This window comes from Myotis daubentonii, chromosome 6, assembly GCF_963259705.1.
Source record: "Myotis daubentonii chromosome 6, mMyoDau2.1, whole genome shotgun sequence".
NCBI lineage: Eukaryota > Metazoa > Chordata > Mammalia > Chiroptera > Vespertilionidae > Myotis > Myotis daubentonii.
This window is the reverse complement of record NC_081845.1, coordinates 30,440,838-30,463,911: the sequence shown is the minus strand read 5'-3', so window position 1 is coordinate 30,463,911 and position 23,074 is coordinate 30,440,838. Positions and strand designations below refer to the sequence as shown.

General features: G+C 37.4%; 1 protein-coding gene across 7 annotated transcripts in view; it reads right to left on the bottom strand.

Moving 5' to 3' along the window:
- Positions 1-23,074, bottom strand: part of UTRN (utrophin) — a 446,319-nt gene that overhangs the window by 208,744 nt on the left and 214,501 nt on the right. For all 7 annotated transcript variants that reach the window (XM_059700586.1, XM_059700589.1, XM_059700588.1 and 4 more), the window contains 2 exons: positions 22,692-22,897; positions 20,945-21,099 (listed from right to left, as the gene is read on the bottom strand). In XM_059700586.1, the coding sequence (XP_059556569.1) occupies positions 20,945-21,099; positions 22,692-22,897 (361 nt within the window). The remainder of the gene's footprint in view (positions 1-20,944; positions 21,100-22,691; positions 22,898-23,074) is intronic.

The following is a 23,074-nucleotide window of genomic DNA, read 5'->3' as shown; positions in this document are numbered from 1 at the left end:
ACAAATTGGTTCTTTAAGTTGATTTAATATTATTATTCTTGGAAGACATTGGATTATCAAGCTTTTATATGCCATTCATTTAATCTACAAAGAACTACTCTGGAGTTTCATGATTTAAGAGATACACACACTGTATCAACCTTTAAAACTTTATAGACATCAAAACTCTGTAATAAGAAAACAAACAACCTAATTTTTAAATGTATACAAACGAAATTACTCCCAGGTATTTAAACTCAAGAGAACTGAAAACATATGTCCACTCAAAAATTTGTACACAAATATTTATAGCAGTATTATTTATAATGGCCAAATGATACAATCAACCCAAATATCTATCAACTGAGAGGGGAATTGATAAACAAAATATATTATATTCATACAGAAAATATTATTCAGCCATAAAAAGGTATGAAGTATCAATAAATGCTACAACATGGATGAACCTTGAAAACATTATGCCAAGTGAAAGAAGACAGATACAAAATGCCCCATATTGTGCAATTTCATTTATATGAAATATTGCCAAAAAAGATAAATCCATAGGGAGAGAAAGTCAATTAGCTGTTGACTATGACTGGGGGTGGAAGCAGTGGAGAGTGACTGCTAATAAGTGGTGGGTTTCATTTAGTGGTTATAAAATGTACAAAAATTAAGAGTATGGTGATGTTTTTACAACATGGTAAATATATACTAAAGTCTACTTAATTGCACACTTTACCAGGGGTGGGGAACCTTTTTCTGCCAAGGGCTATATGGATATTTATAATATCCTTCACAGGCCACACAAAATTATCAACTTAAAATTCAGCCTGCTATATTTGGTCAAACATTTAATTAACTCACCCCTAATTCCTTGGCAGGGCTAGACCAAAAGATTCTGTGGGCCTTATAAGGCCCATGGGCCAGATGTTCACCACCTCTGCTTTAAACGGTTAAAGTATATAAACTATATCATATTTTTTAAGGGTATATAAACTATATCATATTTTTTTTAATTAGCACCTGTGACAGACTTTGCTAAAATCTCTTAAACAAGCCACAGCTAGAGAGGAGATTAAAAATGGCAGTGGAGTAAGTGGGCACTACACTGACACTCTCCCAGGAAATACAACTAAAATACAAAAGAACCACCCTGAAAAATCAACTGAGGACTAATTGAGAGATAACCAAGAAGGAAAGTGGAGACTGCATAGAGATTGCTAGGAAGTGCAGAGGCACAAAAGGGCTGGCCTGGCTTTCACAGACAGCAGCTGAAGTGCCAGAGGGATATCTCAGCTGTGGGGGATTCCCACTGAGGACTCTGGGGTCTAAACCCCAAGCTGGGTTCCCCACCCAGAGCAACAGAACTAAGAATGGTGCCCACATAACATCTGGCTGAGAAAAGCAGGAGGGCTGCTGTCTGCCAGGGAGAGACTACTGGAAATGTAGGCACCCTCTAAAAGGGCCAATAAACAAAATTTCGTGTGCAGCCACTCACCTTGGGCTCTGACAGAGGGAGGGCAGAGTGGACTGGAGCTGAGCGAGGAAATTCCAGGGTTGGAGGCTCTGGGTTTGGAGCTCAAAGGGCAGCCACCCCGGTTTCCTAGGCTGAGTCATTCCCTCATACTGCGAACACATCTTTCTCTGGAAGACCTTTGCTATCCAGGTTGTTGTTGCCTGGGAAAAAGGCAGTTGCCACACCCTCTTGGAAGATCTCTCACCCCACCCTGTGGTCAATAGCCTGACGCAAATCAAAGCTGATAAAAATCAGACTACAGGCAGAGGACGATCTCTGGAGGCTTTAAATCTTTGCCTGATCTCCTTCTGGAGCTGGGGCTAGGAAAAGCAGACCCTGGCACACAACTTGGTCCTTTCCAAAGGCACCTAGACCCAGCAGAGGGAGCACAAATTGTGGATTATTGATAGCTCCAAACAGGGGAATCAGGGACAGTCAGAAACAGCATTTGACATTGTCCTGCACTAGAGATTGGGAATAACAGCAGATCTGCCTAATACATAGATAGAAAGGCAAACAGGCAGCCAAAATGGGGAGAAAAAAAAAAAACACAAAAACAAATAAAAGAACAAAAGAATTCTCCAGAAGAAGAGCTAAACAAAATGGAGAAATTTATCAGATGTAGAGTTTAGAATAATGTCAAAGAAGCTCAACAGCATGAGAAAAGATATAGCAACTATGAAAGACCGGTTGGAAATAAAAAATGACATAACACTAATAAAGAACACATTGGAGGATTACACAGCAGATTAGGGGAAGCTGAGGATTAGATCAGTGAATTAGAAGATAGGATAGAAAAAAATCACTCAATCAGAGAACCAAAAAGAAAAACAATTAAAAACAGGAGGACAGCTTAATACATTGTGGACCAGTAGTTTTATTGCTAGCTTTATCCAGTGGCCAGATAAGTTTCTATTGAACGAGTACAAAAAAACATTTTACATAAATGTTAAAGGCACGCTTTAAAATTAAATACCCATTGCATTTTTGAAGTTATTTATTACATGTTCTTACAAGCTAATATCTTTTTAAAGTATGACACTTTGTATAACACTGTGTAATATGAAGCGAGAATTCTCATGATCCGTCCACAATGTGTTAAGGGAGTTGTGAGACAGCCTGAACTGTAACAAGATTCACATAATAGTTATGCCAGAAGGAGAAGAAAGTGAACAAGGAATAGAGAACATGTTTGAAGAAATAATGGCAGAAAACTTCCCTAACCTGGTGAAAGAAAAGGTCACATAAGTGCAGAAGGCACAGAGAGACCCAAGCAAGAAGAACCCAAACAGGTCCATGCCCAGACACATCATAATTAAAATGCCAAAAAGTAAAGACAAAGAGAGAATCTTAAAGGCAGCAAGAGAAAAGCAATTTGTTACCTACATAGGAGCTCCCATAAGCATGTACATTGATTTCTCATCAGAAGCTCTACAAGCCAGAGGGAATGGCCTTTCAGGGTAATGAAAAACCAGGATCTAAAACCAATATTAATATATCCAGCAAGGCTATCATTCAAAATAGATGGTGAAATAAAGGGCTTCCCAGGACAAAAATAAATTTTTAAAAGGAAAAGGAGCTTATCACCACCAAACTAGCACTGAAAGAAATGCTAAAGGGACTGGTATAATGAGAAGAAAAAATAGACAAAGATAGAAAAATAAGTACACAGAATTAAAATGGCAATAAAGAAGTACCTATCAATAAAAACCTTAAATGTAAGTGAGTTAAATACTCCAGTCAAAAGACATATGGTAGCTGAATTGATACAAAAACATTATCCAATCATATGCTGTCTCCAAGAGACCCTCTTCAGAACAAGACACATGTGATGAAAATATGGGTGTGGAAAAATATTTTCCATGCAAATAGAAATGGAAAAAAAGCTGGGGTAGCAATACTCATGTCTGACAAAATAGACTTCAAAATGAAGGCCATCACAAGAGACAACAAAGGTCACCACATAATACTAAAGGGATTGACTCAACAAGAGTATATAGCCCTGATAAACATATATGCACCCAATATAGGAGAACATAAATATATTTTTAAAAATCTTCTAGAGGACTTTAAGGGAGAAATCGACAACAATACAGTCATAGTAGGAGTCTTTAACGTCCTGCTGACTTCACTGGATAGATCTTCCAAAAAAAAAAAATTAAGAAGGAAATAGTGACTCTAAATGACACACTGGATCAGATGGATTTAATTGACATTTACAGAACATGTCACCCCAAAGCAGCAGAATATACATTCTTCTCAAGTGCACATGTGTCATTCACAAAGATAGACCACATGTTAGGTAGGACACAAAACAAGTCTCCACAAGTCCAAGAAGACTGAAATCATATCAAACAGCACCTCAGATCACAATGGAATGAAATTAGAAATCAACTACCGTAAAAACACGCAAACACATAGAGGCTAAATAGCATGTTATTAAACAATGAATGGGGTACCAATGAGATCAATAAAGAAATAAAAAACTTCCTGGAAACAAATGGAAATGAACACACAACAACCCCAAATCTCTGGGACACAGCAAAAGTAGTTCTGAGAGGGAAGTTCATAGCACTACAAGCCTGCCTCAAAAAACAAGAAAAAGTAATAATAACTATTTAACTCTACAACTTAAAGAATTACAAAGAGAACAATAAGAAAAACCTGGAGTAAGTAGAAGGAAGGAAATAATAAAGATTAGAGCATAAGTCAATGACATAGAGACAAAAAAAATATCAATGAAACCAAGAGATGGTTCTTTGAAAAGATAAACAAGATTGATAAACTATTAGTACACTCATCAAGAAACAAAGAGAGAGGACCCAAATAAGTAAAATCAGAAATGAAAGTGGTGAAATAACAACTGACACCAAAGAAATACAAAGGACTGTAAGAAAATACTATGAATAACTATATGCCAACAAGCTGGACAATGTGGATGAAATGGACAAATTCCTAGAAAAATACAATCTCCCAAAACTGAATCAGGAAGAATCATAAAGCCTGAATAGGCTAGTAATAACTGATGAAATAGAAGCAGTAATCAAAAAACTCCCAGCAAACAAAAGCCCAGGTATGGATGGCTTCGCAGGGGCATTTTATCAAACATTCAAAGAAGAACTAACACCTATACTCCTCAAACTATTCAAAAAAGTCTAAGAGAAGAAATACTTCCATGCTCTTTTTATAAGGCCAGCATTATCCTAATTCCAAAACCAGATAAAGACACTACAAAGAAAGAATTACAGGCCAATATCCCTGATGATCATAGATACTAAAATCCTCAACAAAATATTAGCAAATAGGATCCAGTAATAGATTAAAAAGGTCATAAATCATGACCAAGTGGAATTTATTCCAGGGATGCAACGCTGGTTCAATATTTGCAAATCAATAAATATGACATATCACATAAACAAATTGGAGGACAACAATCACATAATATTAATAGGCATAGAAAAAGCATTTGACAAAATCCAACAACCCATTTCTTCTGATCAAAACTCTCAGCAAAGTGGGAATAGAGGGATCATATCTCAATATAATAAAGGGCATATATGACAAACCTGCATCCAACATCATATTCAATGGGCAAAAACTAAAAGCATTTCCCCTAAGAACAGGAATAAGACAGGATGTCTGCTTTCACCACTCTTATTCAACACTAGAGGCCCGACGCATGAAGATTCATGCAAGAATGGGCCTTCCTTCCTCTGGCTGCTGGCACCACCTTCACTCCGGCCCAGAGCTGCCTTTCCGCCTTCCCATGCTGCCCAGTGGCCCAGAGTGGCTGGGGCAGTGTGGAACACCTGTGTCCTGCCCCGCCCCTGGCCGCTCGGCACCTGTGTTTGGGTTAATTTGAATACTCACTCCTGATTGGCTGGTGGGCGTCATGAAGGTATGGTAAATTTGCATTTTTCTCTTTTATTAGTGTAGATCAGCCGTGGGCAAACTACGGCCCACAGGCTGGATCCAGCCCGTTTGAAATGAATAAAACCAAAAAAAAAAAAAAGACCGTACCCTTTTATGTAATGATGTTTACTTTGAATTTATATTAGTAAACACAAATACTCCATCCATGCTTTTGTTCCGGCCCTCCGGTCCAGTTTAAGAACCAATTGTGGCCCTCGAGTCAAAAAGTTTGCCCACCCCTGGTGTAGATAGTACTGGAAGTCCTAGCCACAGTACTCAGACAAGAAGAGAAATACAAGGCATTCAAATTGGAAAGGAGGACGTAAACTCTCATTATTCAAAGATGACATGATATTGTACATAGAAAACTCTAAAGACTCCACCAAAAAAACTATTTGATTTAATACAGGAATTCAGCAATGTAACAGGATACAAAATTAACACCTAGAAATTGATGGTGTTTTTATACACTAATAATGAATTTTCAGAAACAGAAACAAACAAATAATCCCATTTACCATTGCAACAACAAAAAAATTAAGATACGTAGGAATAAACTTAACCAAGGGGATTAAAAACTTGCACTCAGAAAACTACAGGACATTGAAAAGAGAGATAGAGGAAGATATATAAACAAATGTAAGAATATACCATGTTCATGGATTGGTAAAATTACCATCATTAAAATGTCCATACTATCCAAAGCAATCTACAGATTCAATGCAATCCCTATTAAAATACCAACAGCATATTTCACAGATCTAGAACAAATACTCCAAAAAATTTATATGAAACCAAAAAAGACCCCGAATAGCTACAGCAATCTTGAGAAAGAAGAGCAAAGTTGGAGGGATCACAATACCAGATATCAATTATACTACAAAACCACTGTATTCAAAACAGCCTGGTACTGGCACAAGAACAGGCATATAGATCAATAGAACAGAACAGAGAGCCCAGAAATTGGCCCAAGCCATTATGCTCAATTAATATTTGAAAAAGGAGGCAAAAACATGCAATGGAATAAGGACAGTCTCTTCAATAAGTGGTGTTGGGAAAATTGGACAGATGCATGCAAAAAAATGAAACTAGACCACCAACTTACACTATATGCAAGAATAAACTCAAAATGGATAAAAGATTTAAATGTAATTGTGAAACCATAAAAATCCTGGAAGAAACCATAGGCAGCAAAATCAGAGACATCTGTTGTAGCAATATGTTTGTGGATACATCTCCTAGGGCAAAGGAAACTAAGGAGAAAATAAACAAATGGGACTACATCAAAATAAAAAAGCTTCTGCAGAGCAAAAGAAACCATCAATAAAATGAAAAGGGAGCACACTGTATGGGAGAACATATTGGGCAATGATACATCTCATAAAGGGTTAATATCCAAAATATATAAGGAACTCATACAACTTAACAAAAGGAAGACAAACAACCCAATTAAAAAATGGGCAAAGGACATAAATAGATACTTCTCCAAAGCCAACATACTGATGGCCAAGAAACATGAAAAAATGCTCAGTCACTGATCATCAGAGAGATGCAAATTAAAAGACAATGAGGTATCGCCTCACACCTGTTAGAATGGCCACCATCAACAAATCAACGAATGACAAGTTCTAGAGAGGATGTGAGGAAAGGAAACCCTAGTACACTGCTGGTGGGAATGCAGACTGGTGCAACCATTATGGAAAACAGTAAGGAGTTTCCTCAAAAAATTAAATATGGATCTGCCATTTGACCCAGTGATCCCACTTCTAGGAATATATCCTAATAAACTGGAAACACCAATCAGAAAGAATGTGTTCACCCCTATGTTCATAGCAGCACAATTTACAATAACTAAGATTTGGAAACAGCCTAAGTGCCCATCAGTAGATCAGTGGATAAAAAGGCTATGGCACATTTATACCATGGAATACTATGCAGCAGTGAAAAGGTTATCTTAACCTTTGAGACAACATGGAGGGACCTGGAGAATAATATGCTAAGCGAAATAAGCCAGTCAGAAAAAGACAAGTCTCACATGATCTCACTCATATGTGGAATCTAATGAACAAAATAAACTGATGAACAAATGGATCTAGAGACATAGAAGCATGGAACAGGCCAGGATCTCAGAGGGAAGGTGGGGGAGGGTGAGTTGGTGGGAAGAAATCAACCAAAGAATTTGAATGCATATATGCATAACTCATGGACACAGGCAATAGGATGGTGAAGGCCTGGAGTGGAGGGTGGGGGCAGGCTAAAAGTGGTCAATGGGAGTTTGGTGATATATGTAATACTTTCAACAATAAAGAGATAATTTTTTTTAAAGCAGCAGATGGAGTCAGTGTGCCCCTCCAAAAAAATTTAGCAACATGTGATATCTCATTTATGTATGTTTTCTAATTGTCCATACACACATCCATCCATTCACCACCATCCATCCATCTGTCCTTCTATTTGCTTGTTAACTCAATATTAAAAATGGTTATTTTAATATTCAATTTAAGGTGGTTTACTTTCTTATTTGTATTTTTCCACATTCTCTGAATTTATAATGAACAGTTATCTTTTTATACATCAATAAACACATTCTTTTAAAAAAAATAGGTAAAAGATTTAAACAGACACATTATCACAGAAGATATATGGATGGCAAATAAGCACATAAAAAGATGCTAAGCATCATTAATCATCAGAGAAACATAAATTCAAACCACAATGATATATCACTACTTATTAGAATGGCTTTAAAAATGACTACATCAAATGCTGGTGAGACTGTAGAGTATCTGCAACTCTCATACATTGTAAGTAGGAGTGGAAAATGGTACAGCCATTTTAAAAAACAGCTTGGCTATTTTTAACATTAACCATGCACTTAAGATACAATCCAGCAATCATTTTACTAGAGAGAAATGGAAATGTGTCCACACAAAACCCAAATGCAACTGTTTATAGCAGCTTTATTCATAATGCTCAAAAACTGATAATAACCCAAAAGTCATCCACTGGTAAAAGCTGAACTGTGGTACATGCATATAATGGAATACTGAGCAATGGAAATAAACTACCAATAGATGAAAGAACATGGATGAAATCCCCGGTGCATTCTGCTAAGTGAAAGAAGCCAGACACAAAAGCTGCACACCATGATTCCATTTATATGACTTTCTGGAATGTCAGAGACCTCATCTCAGCACTTACTTACTAAAAACCTCCTGAAGTGTTTGGCTGCCTGCAAAAAACATCCACATTGCTTCTCTTGGAATGCAGTGACCTCCACACTGTGTCACTAATTCACTTTCCCAGCTTTCCATGAGTTCTCTCCAAAACTCTGTTCAAGTCAAGGTTGGATGTTCCATGTCCTCATAAAAATTTTATATCCACATATAAATGTCATTATGACCACCGGGGGATTGAGCCTAAGCTGGCAATCAGACATCCCTCTGGCTGTCCGGGAGCCCTCGGGGGATGTCCACCTGCCATCTTAGGCCCACTCCCTGGGTGATCTGGCCTAAGCTGGCAGTCAGACATCTCTCTGACAGTCCAGGAGCCCTCGGGGAGCAGGCCTAACCCGTCACAGCAGGAGAGGCTCCCACCACCACTGCTGCACTTGCAGCCATTAGCCTGGCTTGTGGCTGAGCGGAGCTCCCCCTGTGGGAGGACACTGACCACCAGAGGGCAGCTCCTGCATTGAGCATCTGTCCCCTGGCTGTCAGTGCGTATAATAGCTACCAGTCATTCCTGGTCATTCTGCCGTTAGGGTCAATTTGCATATTATCCTTTTATTATATAGGATGTTTCTCAGTCCTTATTACACTATTATAATACGCACTTATAGAATAATGAAAATCTATTTATAATATGCCTTTAAAATTACCTCCCAAACATCAATTTTCAAGAAGCTACTAAGAGACATCCTCCACAAAACTCAATTTATAAATCCAGAAAGAAGATATGAGAAGCATGAAAACAAGAGATCAGTGCAGGGAGGAGCTCTCACACAAACAGTGGGAGGTGAACTCAGAAAAGAGGGTGGTGAATCCAAACTGGACCAGGTGCAGGCTGTCATCACCATCCCAACTGCCATGTTTCGTACTTGACAAAATTTACAAAGGAGACACCCTGACAAAGCGAAAAAATAACCCAAATTAGGACACCTCCTCCCCCACCTCCCCAAAATAAAAAGAGGAAAGAAAGCAACAAAACAAAAACCCATGAGATCCAGGAAATACGGTTCCAGATGAGGAGGAAGGCACAGGCACTCCCCAGATGATGGCTGTGCAGCAAATCTAGAGAGCGTGTTCCCAAGTAAACACATTAGAAGTGACAGGCTACTTAATGCGATTGGCTTTGTGGGAAATTGTACTGTCAGGCCATCGGAAAATGTGGGAAGAATGAGCAACAGGTGCAAAGAAAACTAAGCATGTAAAAACAAAGCCATTATTAATTTCAGGTAAACCAAACAGAGGAAGCAAAATTATAGTCAACTTTCAGTGTTCAGCTGTTAATGATGTTTAGACAGGCATAATAATGTCAACACAAAATCTGTTTATCTAAAAATTCATGCTGAGATGGTACAGCCACTGTGGACAATAACATAGCAGTTCCTCAAATAAATAAAGTAAATATATCACCCAGCAATTCCATTTCTGGGTATATACCCAAAAGAACTGAAAGCAAGGTCTCAAAGATATATCCGTATACCTATGTTCATAGCAGCACTATTCACAATAACTAAAACGTGGAAGCAACTTTAATTTTTTGATAATCATGTGCCTATATCTCAATTTAAAAGTTACCCACCAGAATTTGGGTGGCCTTTGTTAGTGGTGTTTTATCTTCCACCTAAGCCTGCCCATATTTTCAAGAATTAAAACATCAATAGTAAAAACATTAGAAATAACCAAATAAAGGCTGGGCCATTAAGATACTAGAAAGGGAAAAAAAATCAAAGGAGTACATACATGCAAGTAATCATCCATGAACAGATGATTCTTATTTCAAAAACACTCATATAAAATTTAGTAATTATAACATTTTTCATTTTGCATACTTAGTATCCTTTACTTTAAAGAATATTCATCATAGGTTATGTGGCGAACAGCCAATGTAAAAACAGATCATTCTACATTAGTTCTATTAAACCCTAAAAATGTCCAGACCAGAGGAAAAGTGAAAATGCCCTAGAACCCTATGGGTGAATTCAGAGGATTCCTTATAGACAAAAGACAATTATATACCTAGCAAGCATAGAAGACCAGGCTGGCAGGGGAGGTAGAAAACCTAAAGTGACCCACAAAAGGACAAATTACCTACTGGTCATCAGTGAAAAAAGTGATTCTGCTTTTAAGATATTCACTTTGTAGGAAACGGCAGAAAAACAACTGTTAGATGATGTAAGAAAACTCTACTTTGTTGGTTACGAAAGCCAAAGAATAAGCGTTTGGATCAAGGAGACAAGGTTCTACCACGGACTAGCTCTGACAACCTGGGCAGCTGCCCGTCTCCTCCAGCATCATTTTCGTCATCTCTGAAAACTCTGCTTGGCACATGAGGTTCTCCATGGTCTGAGTCTTTGCTTACCTCCTCAAGAATCATCTCATCACTCCAAGCCTCATTTTTCATTTACCTACAAAAAAGAATCAATTCCTAATCCTCAAAGTGGTCACTATCTTTATCTTATCCAGAGCCTTACTTTTTACTTCTTTTACCTTAAATACCTCTTCCCTCCCTCCACTACCCCCCCCCCCCACTGCATTCATTTTTACTTATCCTGCAGAATGTGGTACAGACACCTTCCAAACCTACATGGTACCTCCTCCCTGAGCACCCATGATTTCCCTACCATGGCCAATGCTGCTATAACAAAGCACTACAAACTTAGTGGCTTACAGCAACTATTATCTCACAGTGCCTAAGTTAGTTTCTGAGAGGGGTCTCACTGGACTAAAATGAAGTTGTTGGCAGGCAGGACTGGTTTTCTCTAAAGGCGAATCCATTTCCTTGCTATTTCTAGTTTTGAGAAGTCACCCACATTCTTTGGCTCATGGTCCCTTCTTCCATCTTCAAAGCCAGCAGTACAGGGCTGAGTCCTCACGCCACATCTCTCTGACCCATTCTTCTGCCTTCTTTCTCCACTTATTAGGACCCATTGATGATCCAAGATAGTCTCCCCATCTTTGGGGCCATTATCCTGCCTGTCTCATTATACTGTACCTCTGATCGCAACTGAAAGTGACTACTTTGTTATGTGTTTAAAGTTTCTGAATCATCAGTTTACCCGGTACCCCCAGGACCTACACAGAGTAGCAACTCAACAAGTATTTATTACAAATTAATACAAAAGTAGGACTACTATCTCCCATCCTGCAATAGTTTAATAAATGTATCAAAACACAGAAAACACTCAATAAATAGTAATTTACCTTACCTTATATATGAGCTTGATGAAATACTGGGAAGTTAATTTTACTTACAGCATACAAATGAGCGATTTAATCATAAATGTCCTGAGGAATCTTTTTAAATTCACATATATCTGGTATCAGATTTTTTATTTCAAATGTAATCAACTACTAAAAATAATGAACATAGTGACAACTAAACCCTATGTATAGCAGTCCAGATTATCTTCATATTATTATAATAAATACACATTTTAAGTTTTTATAATCATAATATATGTACATATAAATAACTTATAGTCTGATTTTTGAAATTAATATAATATTATGTGAAATTGCTAGTAGAATATAGCTCAAAGGCAGTTCTCCATACCACCCTTTTCAGTCTTCTTAAAAATTAGATAAAATGCTAGAGTATGGTAGAAAGGACACCACAAGAATCTTTTATCCATTTTCAAGGAATTTTATATGAGGTATCATACTACCATAAGCCCAAAATTAACTGCTAAAATTAGAGGCTCAGGAGTGTTTATGCACACTTTATTAGACAGGCTAATAAATTACCATTAATGCTATTGGGCACTGCGCTCAGAAGAAAACAACCTAATTCTACACCTCTGCCAATTACTAGCTATAAGGCTTGGGTAAATCATCTTAATTCTCCAATTGTGTGTGGGGGGGGGAGGGCGGGAGGGAGCTCATCCCTAAAATAAGTTGTTTGGACTAAAAGTAAAGGACCCATTTCAGACTGACCAAGGGTCCTTTTAAAACTACATAATCCATCACATCACACAGATAATAAAACCTGCTAGAAGAGTTCCCCCATTCTCACCTATCCCTAGCTTCAAATTTGGCTTCATTAAGAATCCCTGCTTGGAAATGAAAGGTGACTGATGGGAGTGCATGAGCAGAGAGCAGAAAGCAAAAAGGTCGAGGAGTACTGATGTGGAAGCTTCCTGAGATCACACCCAGCACTGAGCTCCCGTTAGTCCAGGCTTCACAATGCAGAGTTTCTATCCAGCAGCTCTGGTTGCTGCATCTCAAGAAAGACCAGAACAGAGCTAGAGGAGATACTGGGAAATGTAATGAGAGAATACAGGGGAAGGAGCACTATCATAGAAAAAGAATCATCTTAACTTTAGGAAATTCTGGCTACTAGACAAAGGCAGAGAAGTTTCACAAAAATCTTTTTTAACCTACAAATCATAAAGAGCAAGGACAGGCTGAAAACCTAAAGGATAAAACATCTGATATAAAAGGCTAACTTTAGCAGAAACAAGATATTTTACTTCAAACAGAAGTAACACACTATAGAATTCTTTTGTAGAAGAAATGGTACAGATGAAAAATATAAACTGCTTCTCATAAAAGATTAGAGGAATTCACTAGTGACAGATTTACTTACAATAGTTTACATTAAAGATAGCGGGGATCTAAAAAATGCAAACACTTAGCTTTTAAGGAGATTTATATTATAAAGGCAACAGATATAGCTTAAAGTAATCAATCTAAATAGCTTATAGTTATCTTGTAGCACAAAAACATGGCCACCCACATAACTGCCTTGTTTAAATATTATTTTAAAGATGTTAAATGATACTTGGTATTTTAAGCTACAAGATATACTGGTTAATCAAGTGTGCATGTGCTTAGAATTGGTCAAAAGAGTGTTTGAACATAAATACATGTGTCTCTTTTTTAAACTTGAATGGAAAAGAGCATCTCAGAAAACCCGCAAATATGTGTTGCTAAACTTTGGTATACTTAAAAGGTGACCTTTATTTACAGGTACTTAAATAAGTATATGTATCTTTTTTAGAGCAGAAAAAAATGGCAGAATCAGTAGTTTGAGTGGCATGTAGAAAACTTATACTGAAACATTATTTAAGCTTTTCAATGGGTACCTTCACAAGGTAATTGTGTTCTTTGGTAAATAAAGTAGGATTTAGCTGGGAAATATATTAAAACACCCCATGGTGAAATGCAATACATTTAATGAAGAATTAGTCACTGCAGAGATCTCTCTGTTACATAGAGATTGGGATATCGTCAAGCACTTTAAAAATTCACCCCTTGGGATTTAAGAAGACTGCTGTAAGCTGCTAATACCACACGCTCAGGAAGCTCAAGAGAGAGCCCCAACCCCCTTACCCATCCCATGATGCCTGCCCTTGACTTTATATAACCCAAAGGAGCAGTTTTCTCTTCGGCTGCCATTGACAGCAAGTAAATATTTAAGACCACAGAGCTATCCTCGTGAGAGGATTCATCCCACCACATCCTATTTCCTTTTTAGCTAAGTCACTACACGAAATTCGGCCTTTATTAGCCAACCAACATTAGACTGTAACTCAAATGCTACTCTGCACCTTTCCCAGTTTGCCAAAATCTACCTTCAAAACCCTTCTGTTATGCCCAGAACTCCATTCTATGTTGGGAAGACTCCACAGATCAATCCCTTCACCTTATCTTAAGGAAAATTGGTTTCCCTAGGGCCATCAATTCCCGCCCCCCCCCCTCCCCAAAGCTTTCAATGAAGTTTTTTTCTTGTTTCTCTCAGACCCTATATTCCTCAGGGCGAGGAGTGAGACTAAGGGTCCTCCTCTTTGCTTTCCATTGCTAATTCCAGCCATTGTTTTCTCTTCCAGGCAAAAGTCTACTCTTTCAAAGCATAAGACTTTTATCCGTTATGGTTAAATCCTCACCTCTAGGTCTGTGGTCACTGCATATGGTTATAAAGGTTGCTCACTGTCTCAACAGGTAAATGGTGTCTGAAATCCAACTCAAGGTCTTCTGAGCAAGCCACAGGCTCTGGTGAGGGACTGCATCACCAGGGAAAAGGACATTAGAGACAACATTATGGACTAGAGGTAATCCTGGTCTCTACTTCCTTAAAACACCCTCCTTTTCCTGTCCCCTATCTTTCATCTACATTGTTTCTACTTGTCTCTGAGTAGATGAACATTGCTGAAGAACACTACATGCATATCTTCACTATGCATGTATTATTATAAACCATAAGTAGGCACCGGCACTGTCCAGCAATAATGCAAAGACCCCTAGGAAGCTCTCTGTCCCACACATCAGAATTCTGACTTTATATCTGATCATCTTTCTTTGGATATAAAATCTGAAGTCTCACTGAGAGCATGCCTCACAGATCATAAAGAAAGCAGAAGCACTACACAGAGAACCTTTCATCTTCCTATCACTAAGGCTCCAATCCACATTGTGTACTCTTCCCCTCATTGTCCTTCCTGTCCTAACGGAAAACACATCCCAGCTCTTACCAAACCAAATTGTCCAGATTTCGCCTTCTAGTCTACTCTAGGACCTTCTTTCCTCTACTTTGTTCTCTGTCTTGAATCATCAGTCTTTTCTCTACTGGATCATTCCCATGAGCACAAAACCATGCTCTACCATGTCCCATTCTAAAGAAAAATCAATGACCACACTGAGAAACAACAAGCCCTCCAGGTAGTACCCAATCTCTCTGTCCCTCTTCACAACAAGCATTTCTAATGTTCTTTCCACAACTTGGTTCTACTTCCTCACCTTCACCTCATTCTCAGAAATGATCATTTTAAGTGTAGAGAAATCTCATCTTAGCTGTGCTAAGTAACTTTAAACATGTCAATGAAACTTCTCTGAGCCTTATAGCATCCAATGAGACCATGCATTCTTAATGGAGGCAGTAAGTAATTCTTTAGAAGGGTAAGGTGGAGGACGGGAATGGGGAAAAATTGACACTTTCTATGTATAACGCACAACTATAAAGTACAGAAACAGACATACAGTATACCCATAGTATTAAAATTTCATGAAGGAAGGTACCTAAAAAAGGCTTCTTAGGGGGTTAATAATATTTTTTTAAAGGTTGAGAAATACTGGTTTAAATGAACTATAAGTTTATGTACAACTCTTAAAGTTCCTTACTTCTATCTTCACAACAACAATGCCAAGAATTCAAAAAATGCTTACGATAAGTTCACATACTTTGTTTAAGAAGGCAAGGACAGATTTGTACATTTTAGAAAGAGCTCCAAATAAAACAGTTAAAAACTATAAATGCCACTGTATTTAAAAGAGAAAATCCTCTCAATACATAGAAACTCCAGCTGTGACCCGTGAAGGGACCCTGTGAGCCAGTTTTGTTGGATTTTCCCTGTTTTATAGATAACAGTTTACCCAAATCATGTGGTATTTTGTTACAGCAGCCTGAACGAACTAAGACACTAACAAAGAAAGTTACATATTCTCATAGTTTCATCTAGTAAGAAATATTTAGAGTATCTATACTGCATTCAATAAATCAGATAATCAACTAGTTTATAATTAACGTACATAGAAACTGTTTGAAATGACTATAGACAAATGACTGACAGTGACTCAACCTTCTGCTAGTCTCACCAGTATCACAAAACAGACTAAGGGCAGGGGGTTTCTAAGGAAGACATCAAAAGATAGAGTACATGCCCGACTGGTGTAGCTCAGTGGGTGAGCGTCGACCCATGAACCAGGAGGTCACCAGTTCAATTCCCAATCAGGGCACATGCCTGGGTTGCAGGCTCGATCCCAAGTAGGGGCATGCGGGAGGCAGCCAATCGATGTTTCTGTCTTTCTATCCCTCCCCTTCCTCTCTCTCTCTAAAAATCAATAAAAAGATGTTTTTAAAAAACATTTAAAAAGACAGAACACATGATGATAATCTGGCTAACCTTCTGTTGAGCATATATCATGTACAAGAAATGTTTACATATACTCTTTGTCCTCATAATAATCATACACTTAGATATGATCTCCAATTTAGAACCAAAGAAAGTGTCTCAGTCATTTAAAATAATAAGCTCAAGGGTGGTAAGTCACACAGAAAGGAAATGAATATACTGGGATTTAATCAAGAATGGCAGGTACCATAGTGAGTTTACCTTCCGTTCTGCCTGTACAAACCGAGGATTGCCTTAAAGAGGCAAGGCAAAATATGGCTTCTGGAGGGTAAGGGCAAAGAGAAAAATGCATAGCAATTAATTATCTATAAGATAATATTTAAAACATAAAGTTATATTACCTCATTTCCTTTACAATATTTCACCACCAATCACTACATGTGTGTATATGTATATATGAAAGTATGTGTGTGTATACACACGTATGCCTATAGTACTACAATTGTGCGCGCACATACACACACACACACAGGCACTCCAGGGTTAAAATAACTTTTCAGACCCAAAAAGGCACTTACACTCCAAAAATTACTATGAAGGTATTTTATTTATTGTTAACTCAGTACTAAAAAAAAAATTTGTTAATTGGCATTAAGAGATGTAAAAGAAAAAATATCACAGGTTAAGAGTAGCGGCCAAGATACATCAATTAGGTTAAAATGTTAGAGACAGACCTATTGTATATAGAATCCAAAATATCAGGAGCTAGTTGTGTTTCAGAATTTAAACTTTTTTGCACATTAGAAATCTATTATGAATGTATCTATATGACTTATTACCTCTAAGTAGGATGTGAAGCGGCAAACACATTAATATGTCTGCACTTAGGAACAAAGCTATTCACACCAAGAAGGATAAATAAAGACTATAATAAATGGTTTCATGTCAAGCCAAAGCTTCCTGATATCTCAGCATAGTGGATTTTGGCACTGCAGATAAGGGACTATGGACCTGCAACTGTGAGTGGCCAAGTTACTTAAGCCAATTGCAATTCACAAAAACATTTCCTTTGAAAGCTGATATTAAACTTCACAGATTATCCCACAATCACAGTATTCCACTGGCAAGTATAATAACCTTCACCCCTCCAGCACTTGGCTACCAATGGTATATGTTCAGAATTGAGCTGGAATCTAATGTGCAAAATATACTGACCAACAAAATAGGTCCAGAGGCATGGAAGCATGGAAGAAACTGACATATCTCAGAGGAGTGGGCAAGGGATGGGAAGAAATTAGCCAAAGAACTTAAATACGTATGTGTATACACAGCCCATGGACACAGGCAATAGTGTGGTGAGGGCCTGAGGGGTGGTAGGAGTTGGGTGGAGGGAGGTAAAGGAGGGGAAAATGGGGGACATCTGTAATACTGTCAACAATAAAATATATTTTTATATTTATAAAACAAACAACAAAAGAATACAGCTGGGAGGCAGGAGGTGGGCCATGGTGCAAGGCCTCCCAGCGGTCATTACAATGGCCACATACTAGGGAGTGTTACATTATTCATAGCAGAAGCCCCATATCTTTAATCAGATCTGGCTTCTAAACTCAACACAGGTAAGAACCAGTAAGTGGAATCACAGACAGATCCAAGAGGTGAATACACAGAGCAGTCACCAGCAATAGCTGGCATTCTGACAGCAAAGAAAAAAGGTAAAGAAAAGAGCCTTGCTACCTAGACAAAAAGTCTTGGATTCCAATCTCGGCTCTGCCTGTATGAGCTGGGTGACCTTGGACATTCCTGAACTTCTCTCTGCTCCAGTTTCATCAGCGACATAGTGTTGAGGAAAACATTGCCTGTCTCCTGTGGCTGTTGTGAGGATTAAATGAAATAATGCCTGTGAAGAGTTTAGCACAGTGCCTGACAATGAGAAGATACTCAATACAATTTACACAGTAAAAATAAAGCACAAAACTCACAAAGCATAGCAGCCTGAATAAACTTACTATCAACTCTTCAGAACTCGAAAGTGATCATAATATCGTATAGAGAAATCTCATCTTAGCTATGCTATGAAACCTTAAACATGCCATTGAAACTTCTCAGAGCCTTGTAGCACCTGATTACACCATGCATTCTTAAGGGAGGCAGTAAGTGGTTCTTTGGCAGGGTAAGGTGGAGGACAGCAGTGGGGGGAAGAAATGACTCTTTTTATGTATAAAGCATAACTATAAAGTACAAAAACAGACACACAGTATAACCATGGTATTAAAATTTCATGAGGAAAGGTACTTTAAAAGGCTTCTTAGAGGGTTAATAATAATTTTTAAAAGGTTGAGAAATACTGGTTTAAATGAACCGTAAGTTTACATGCAGCTCTTAACCGTCCTTAATCCTATCTTTACAACAATAATGCCAAGAATTCAAAAAAAATGTTTACTATAAGTTCACGCACTTTGTTTAAGAAGGTTAGGACAGATTTGTATATTTTAGAAAGATCTCCGATTAAAACAGTTAAAAATTGTAAATGTCACTGTATTTAAAAGAGAAAATCCTCTCAAATCAAAGAAACCCCAGCTGTCACTCATGAAGGGACCGCCACAGTTGTGTTGGATTTTCCCTACTTTATAGAAGACAGTTTACCCAAATCATGTCTAGATATGAATATACTTAGTTTTTTCCCCTCAAAATGGGGAAAGAAACTAGAATAAGGACAACTATTTGTAACTACCATGAAGTTGGAACACTGTGGCTGTCTTCGCTATGATAAATGAAAGATCACCTTGGAATATAATTCATTTTTAATTGCCTCTTCCATCTAATCTAACTACTGCTGGAGTCTGTCATAAAATATTTACAAAGTAAAAGCAAAAATAAAGAATTGGGGGTGCTAAATAAAGCAGGCCACACATTTCTACGCGATCAAGTTTTGGGGCATTGTTTACAACAAAAACAAAGTCATAACTTATATGTGAATTTTGGGAAACAGATAAAGTATGATTAAGGACTCTCTTAGTGTTACAGCTGTCTTTTTAAAACAAACATGATTGACATACAACCTTGTATTAGTTTTAGGTATACAACATAATGATTTATGTATTTATTGTAGTGTGATTAGCATCGATCACCACAGTTACAATTTTTCTTGTAATGAGAACTTTTAAGATCTACCCTTTCACAGCAACTTTCAAATATACAATACAGTATTGTTAACTATAGTCACCAAGATGCACATTACATTCATTTTATAACTGTAAGTTTGTATCTTAAATCTGTTTTTAATTCACCTTCTTCCCAGCCTTGGATTCTAATCCTTTCTACACCCAAATACCTTGTTACAACAAAAGAAAACAGTTGTATAAAACGCTAGAAAGATCAATATTATAGCTATTTTCTGCTTTAACCACTTATGAAGTTTTGTATTTGCAACCCCAGTCTTATTTCCTCCAGAATCCTAGGTTTTTCATGCTCATATACCACCCTCTTAATTTTGAGTTTTCCAAAACTCCACTTTAGAGGTTGTAACTAAAAATGGCATTCTAAAATTGTATAAAACATCTTCATGTCAAACTGTTATTAAATGCTTGACCATACTTTACCAGTAATACACATCAAAAAGTGTTCTAATATTATCCATTTTATTCACAGAAAAACAAATGTGTTATGATATCTTTGATAGCTTTCAGGCAGCTGCATTTGCATATGTAAAGATGTGTGTGAAACCAAATTCCCTTAGGCAAGGTGCTCCCTGCAGAATGCTGAAGGTAAACACATCTTGACTGATGGTGAATATAAATATGCTATCTTAAACAGATGCTAACCACTGTTTATAGGTCCTCAAATCCTAGGTCTTCAAGTGACAGAAAAATCTCTCTTATAAACCCACATGCTATTTTAGACTGTTCCAAACATACTGACTAGACAGAGTAATAATATATATATATATATATATATATATATATATATATATATATATATATATATATATATTAGTTAAACCCTGAATATACACAGAATAGTTCAGGAGTCTAGAGTTGGATCCATGTGTTCTCAGCCTCAACTGAGGCAATCCGGTCAAACAGCCCACTATTTTAATGATCATTAGGATTACTATCACCCTAATGAAGCTGTGCATACCTGAGTATTCCTTAGCATCACGCAGCTACAAGATTTACTCTAGGTAACACCAAGGAGACCAAAAAAAAAAAATCAGAACACATAAATAATCACTGGCAAGGTTTAGACTTATTTAAGGAAAATCTCCACGTACTAAGTCAAGTAGATATTGTATAAATATACATTCTGTATGATAACACTCAGAATAGCATAAAAAAAATTTTAATCACAATAAAATGTACTTCTAGTAGTCACACATTTTGACATGTTTCCATGAGAAAGCCAAAGCCATCAAATTCTCAACCTGACAAGACACCGTTACCTGCCAGGGCCTCAGCGTTTACCTTTGTTTGAGATTGATCCAGGATGCTTTCAGATACTCGGTGGTTTCCTTCACGTTCCTCGTGTCATCGCTACCATATTCCCCCAGCAGCTTCTGCAGGATGTTATCGAACGCCATCACGATCCCGTCTCCAGGACCCAGTTCTTGAAGCAGTATCTACGGTGCAATTTCAGGTGCCATTGTTAGACTTGGTCACTCAGTAACCAGTATTGCCAAAACATTGTTCCTCCCAGCAGGTTTTAATATGTTTTAGACACAGATATCAAAAGGAGAAAACAAATTATTGGACAAACTCTTGCATGTAAGTTTAAACCAAAACAATTACAGACGTGAAAAGAAAAATAACTAAGAAAGTGATCAGGTACATAGCAGATGACATTAAACAAATGATTGTCTCTTCCTCTTTTAGATATTTTATTTCCTAAAAACAATGTCTTTTTTCATTCCTTCTGCTATACATATGATCCTTATAGGAACACGCACTGATTAGGAATGAATTGACTATAGAGTTCCCTTATATGTATGTATAGCAATGGAAAGGGCCAACAATACAGAAGTCTTCTGTCTCCTGCCCCTCGATCACTGTGTATGTTTACAGGTAACTGCTTGAGTGGATCAAGCTGCCACCCAAGGTTCACTGGGAGTTGCTTGAATAGCTACACCGAGGCTATATCCATTGGCATATCAATTCCTTGACACACTTTTTCAGACTCTGAGAGCCCCTGGATCAAGATAATCCTCATGAAATCTAAAGGACAAATGAAAGTTCCTATAGTTTTTTGTGGCTATTGATAGAAAAGTCAACCCTAAAGTTTCAGAAGGAAATGATCATACTGCTAATTATAAAAGAATATTCTACATATGATGATTAAAGCATTGATACCACTTTGAATTGTATTCCTTTAGTGAAGTTTCAGGGGCTCTGCTGATATTACTTTTGATTCACTTGGTAAAAACAATTAGCAGATATCATAAACACAGGGAATGATCCAGGAAATCAGGACGCCTGGCCACTTGATTTTATATTGTAACCACAGAAAGTCCGTATGTATGAAGAATGAAAATATACTTTCATGATTTAGATTTAGATTCCCACATATCTGTTATTATATTCTTCACAAATGTACACTTTTATCTTAGGCTATCTGAAGGGCAAATAAATGTTACACTAAAATATAAACTGACAACCATAACCTCTAATTCAAGAATATTTTCTGTGATTGCGGAGAAAATTTAAAATAGTGCCATACATGTTCAATATAATCAACTCTATTAACCAAACTGATCACAGAAGGTACCTGCTCTGATGACATTGATAAATCAGTTTGTTATAAAGGTATTAAAAGAAACTAAACTTACTTGTTACCTGATTTGTCCCCTATAGTAGCCCTCAAATGAAAGTCTCAAGAAATTTCCTAAATAGAAATAACCTTCAGGGTAGACATGAAGGGAACAAGAGAAGGTTCTTGGGATCCTGAATATGTTCCCTTCCTAGTGGCCGGTTTGTGGGTGTGTTCCATTTGCAAGGAGTCAGTGAGCTGTAAATCTAAGATATATGTACAGTTCCATTTGTTATGCCTCCAAGAATTTTTCAGAATCCTTCCTGGTCAAATGCTTTATATTAATTTCAATGTGTATCTAAGAACTTGGGGAAACATCATGACAAGAATCCTTAAAATTACAGAACCAAAAAAAACAACACACAACCAACAAATCAATATCGCCAAAAGATATCTAATGGGTCTTACTTGATTATCAGAAATTTGTTTGATAAGTGGATCCTTTCGGGCTTGTTGAAGAATATAGAGTCGAGCCTCATATTTTCTCATAAGTTCTTCAGTCTCTTCTCTGTGGTCATCCCACTGTAGGCTGTCAATCACCATGTCCTCCAGCTGCTGCTGCCGCAACTCTACACCATGCTGAGTGCTATCCCACTGGTTCCTGACCTTCTCCACTACAGGAAACGTTACAAAAAAGAATTCCTGAAAGTGACTCTCAGGAAAGGGGAAAAGTATCTGATACCAAATTTGTTACAAATGAAGCTATCAATAGAAAAGAGAAGAGAGGCAAGTCGACACACATTTTAAAGAAACGTCAGTCTGTCATACTATACAATTGATATATTTCGGAA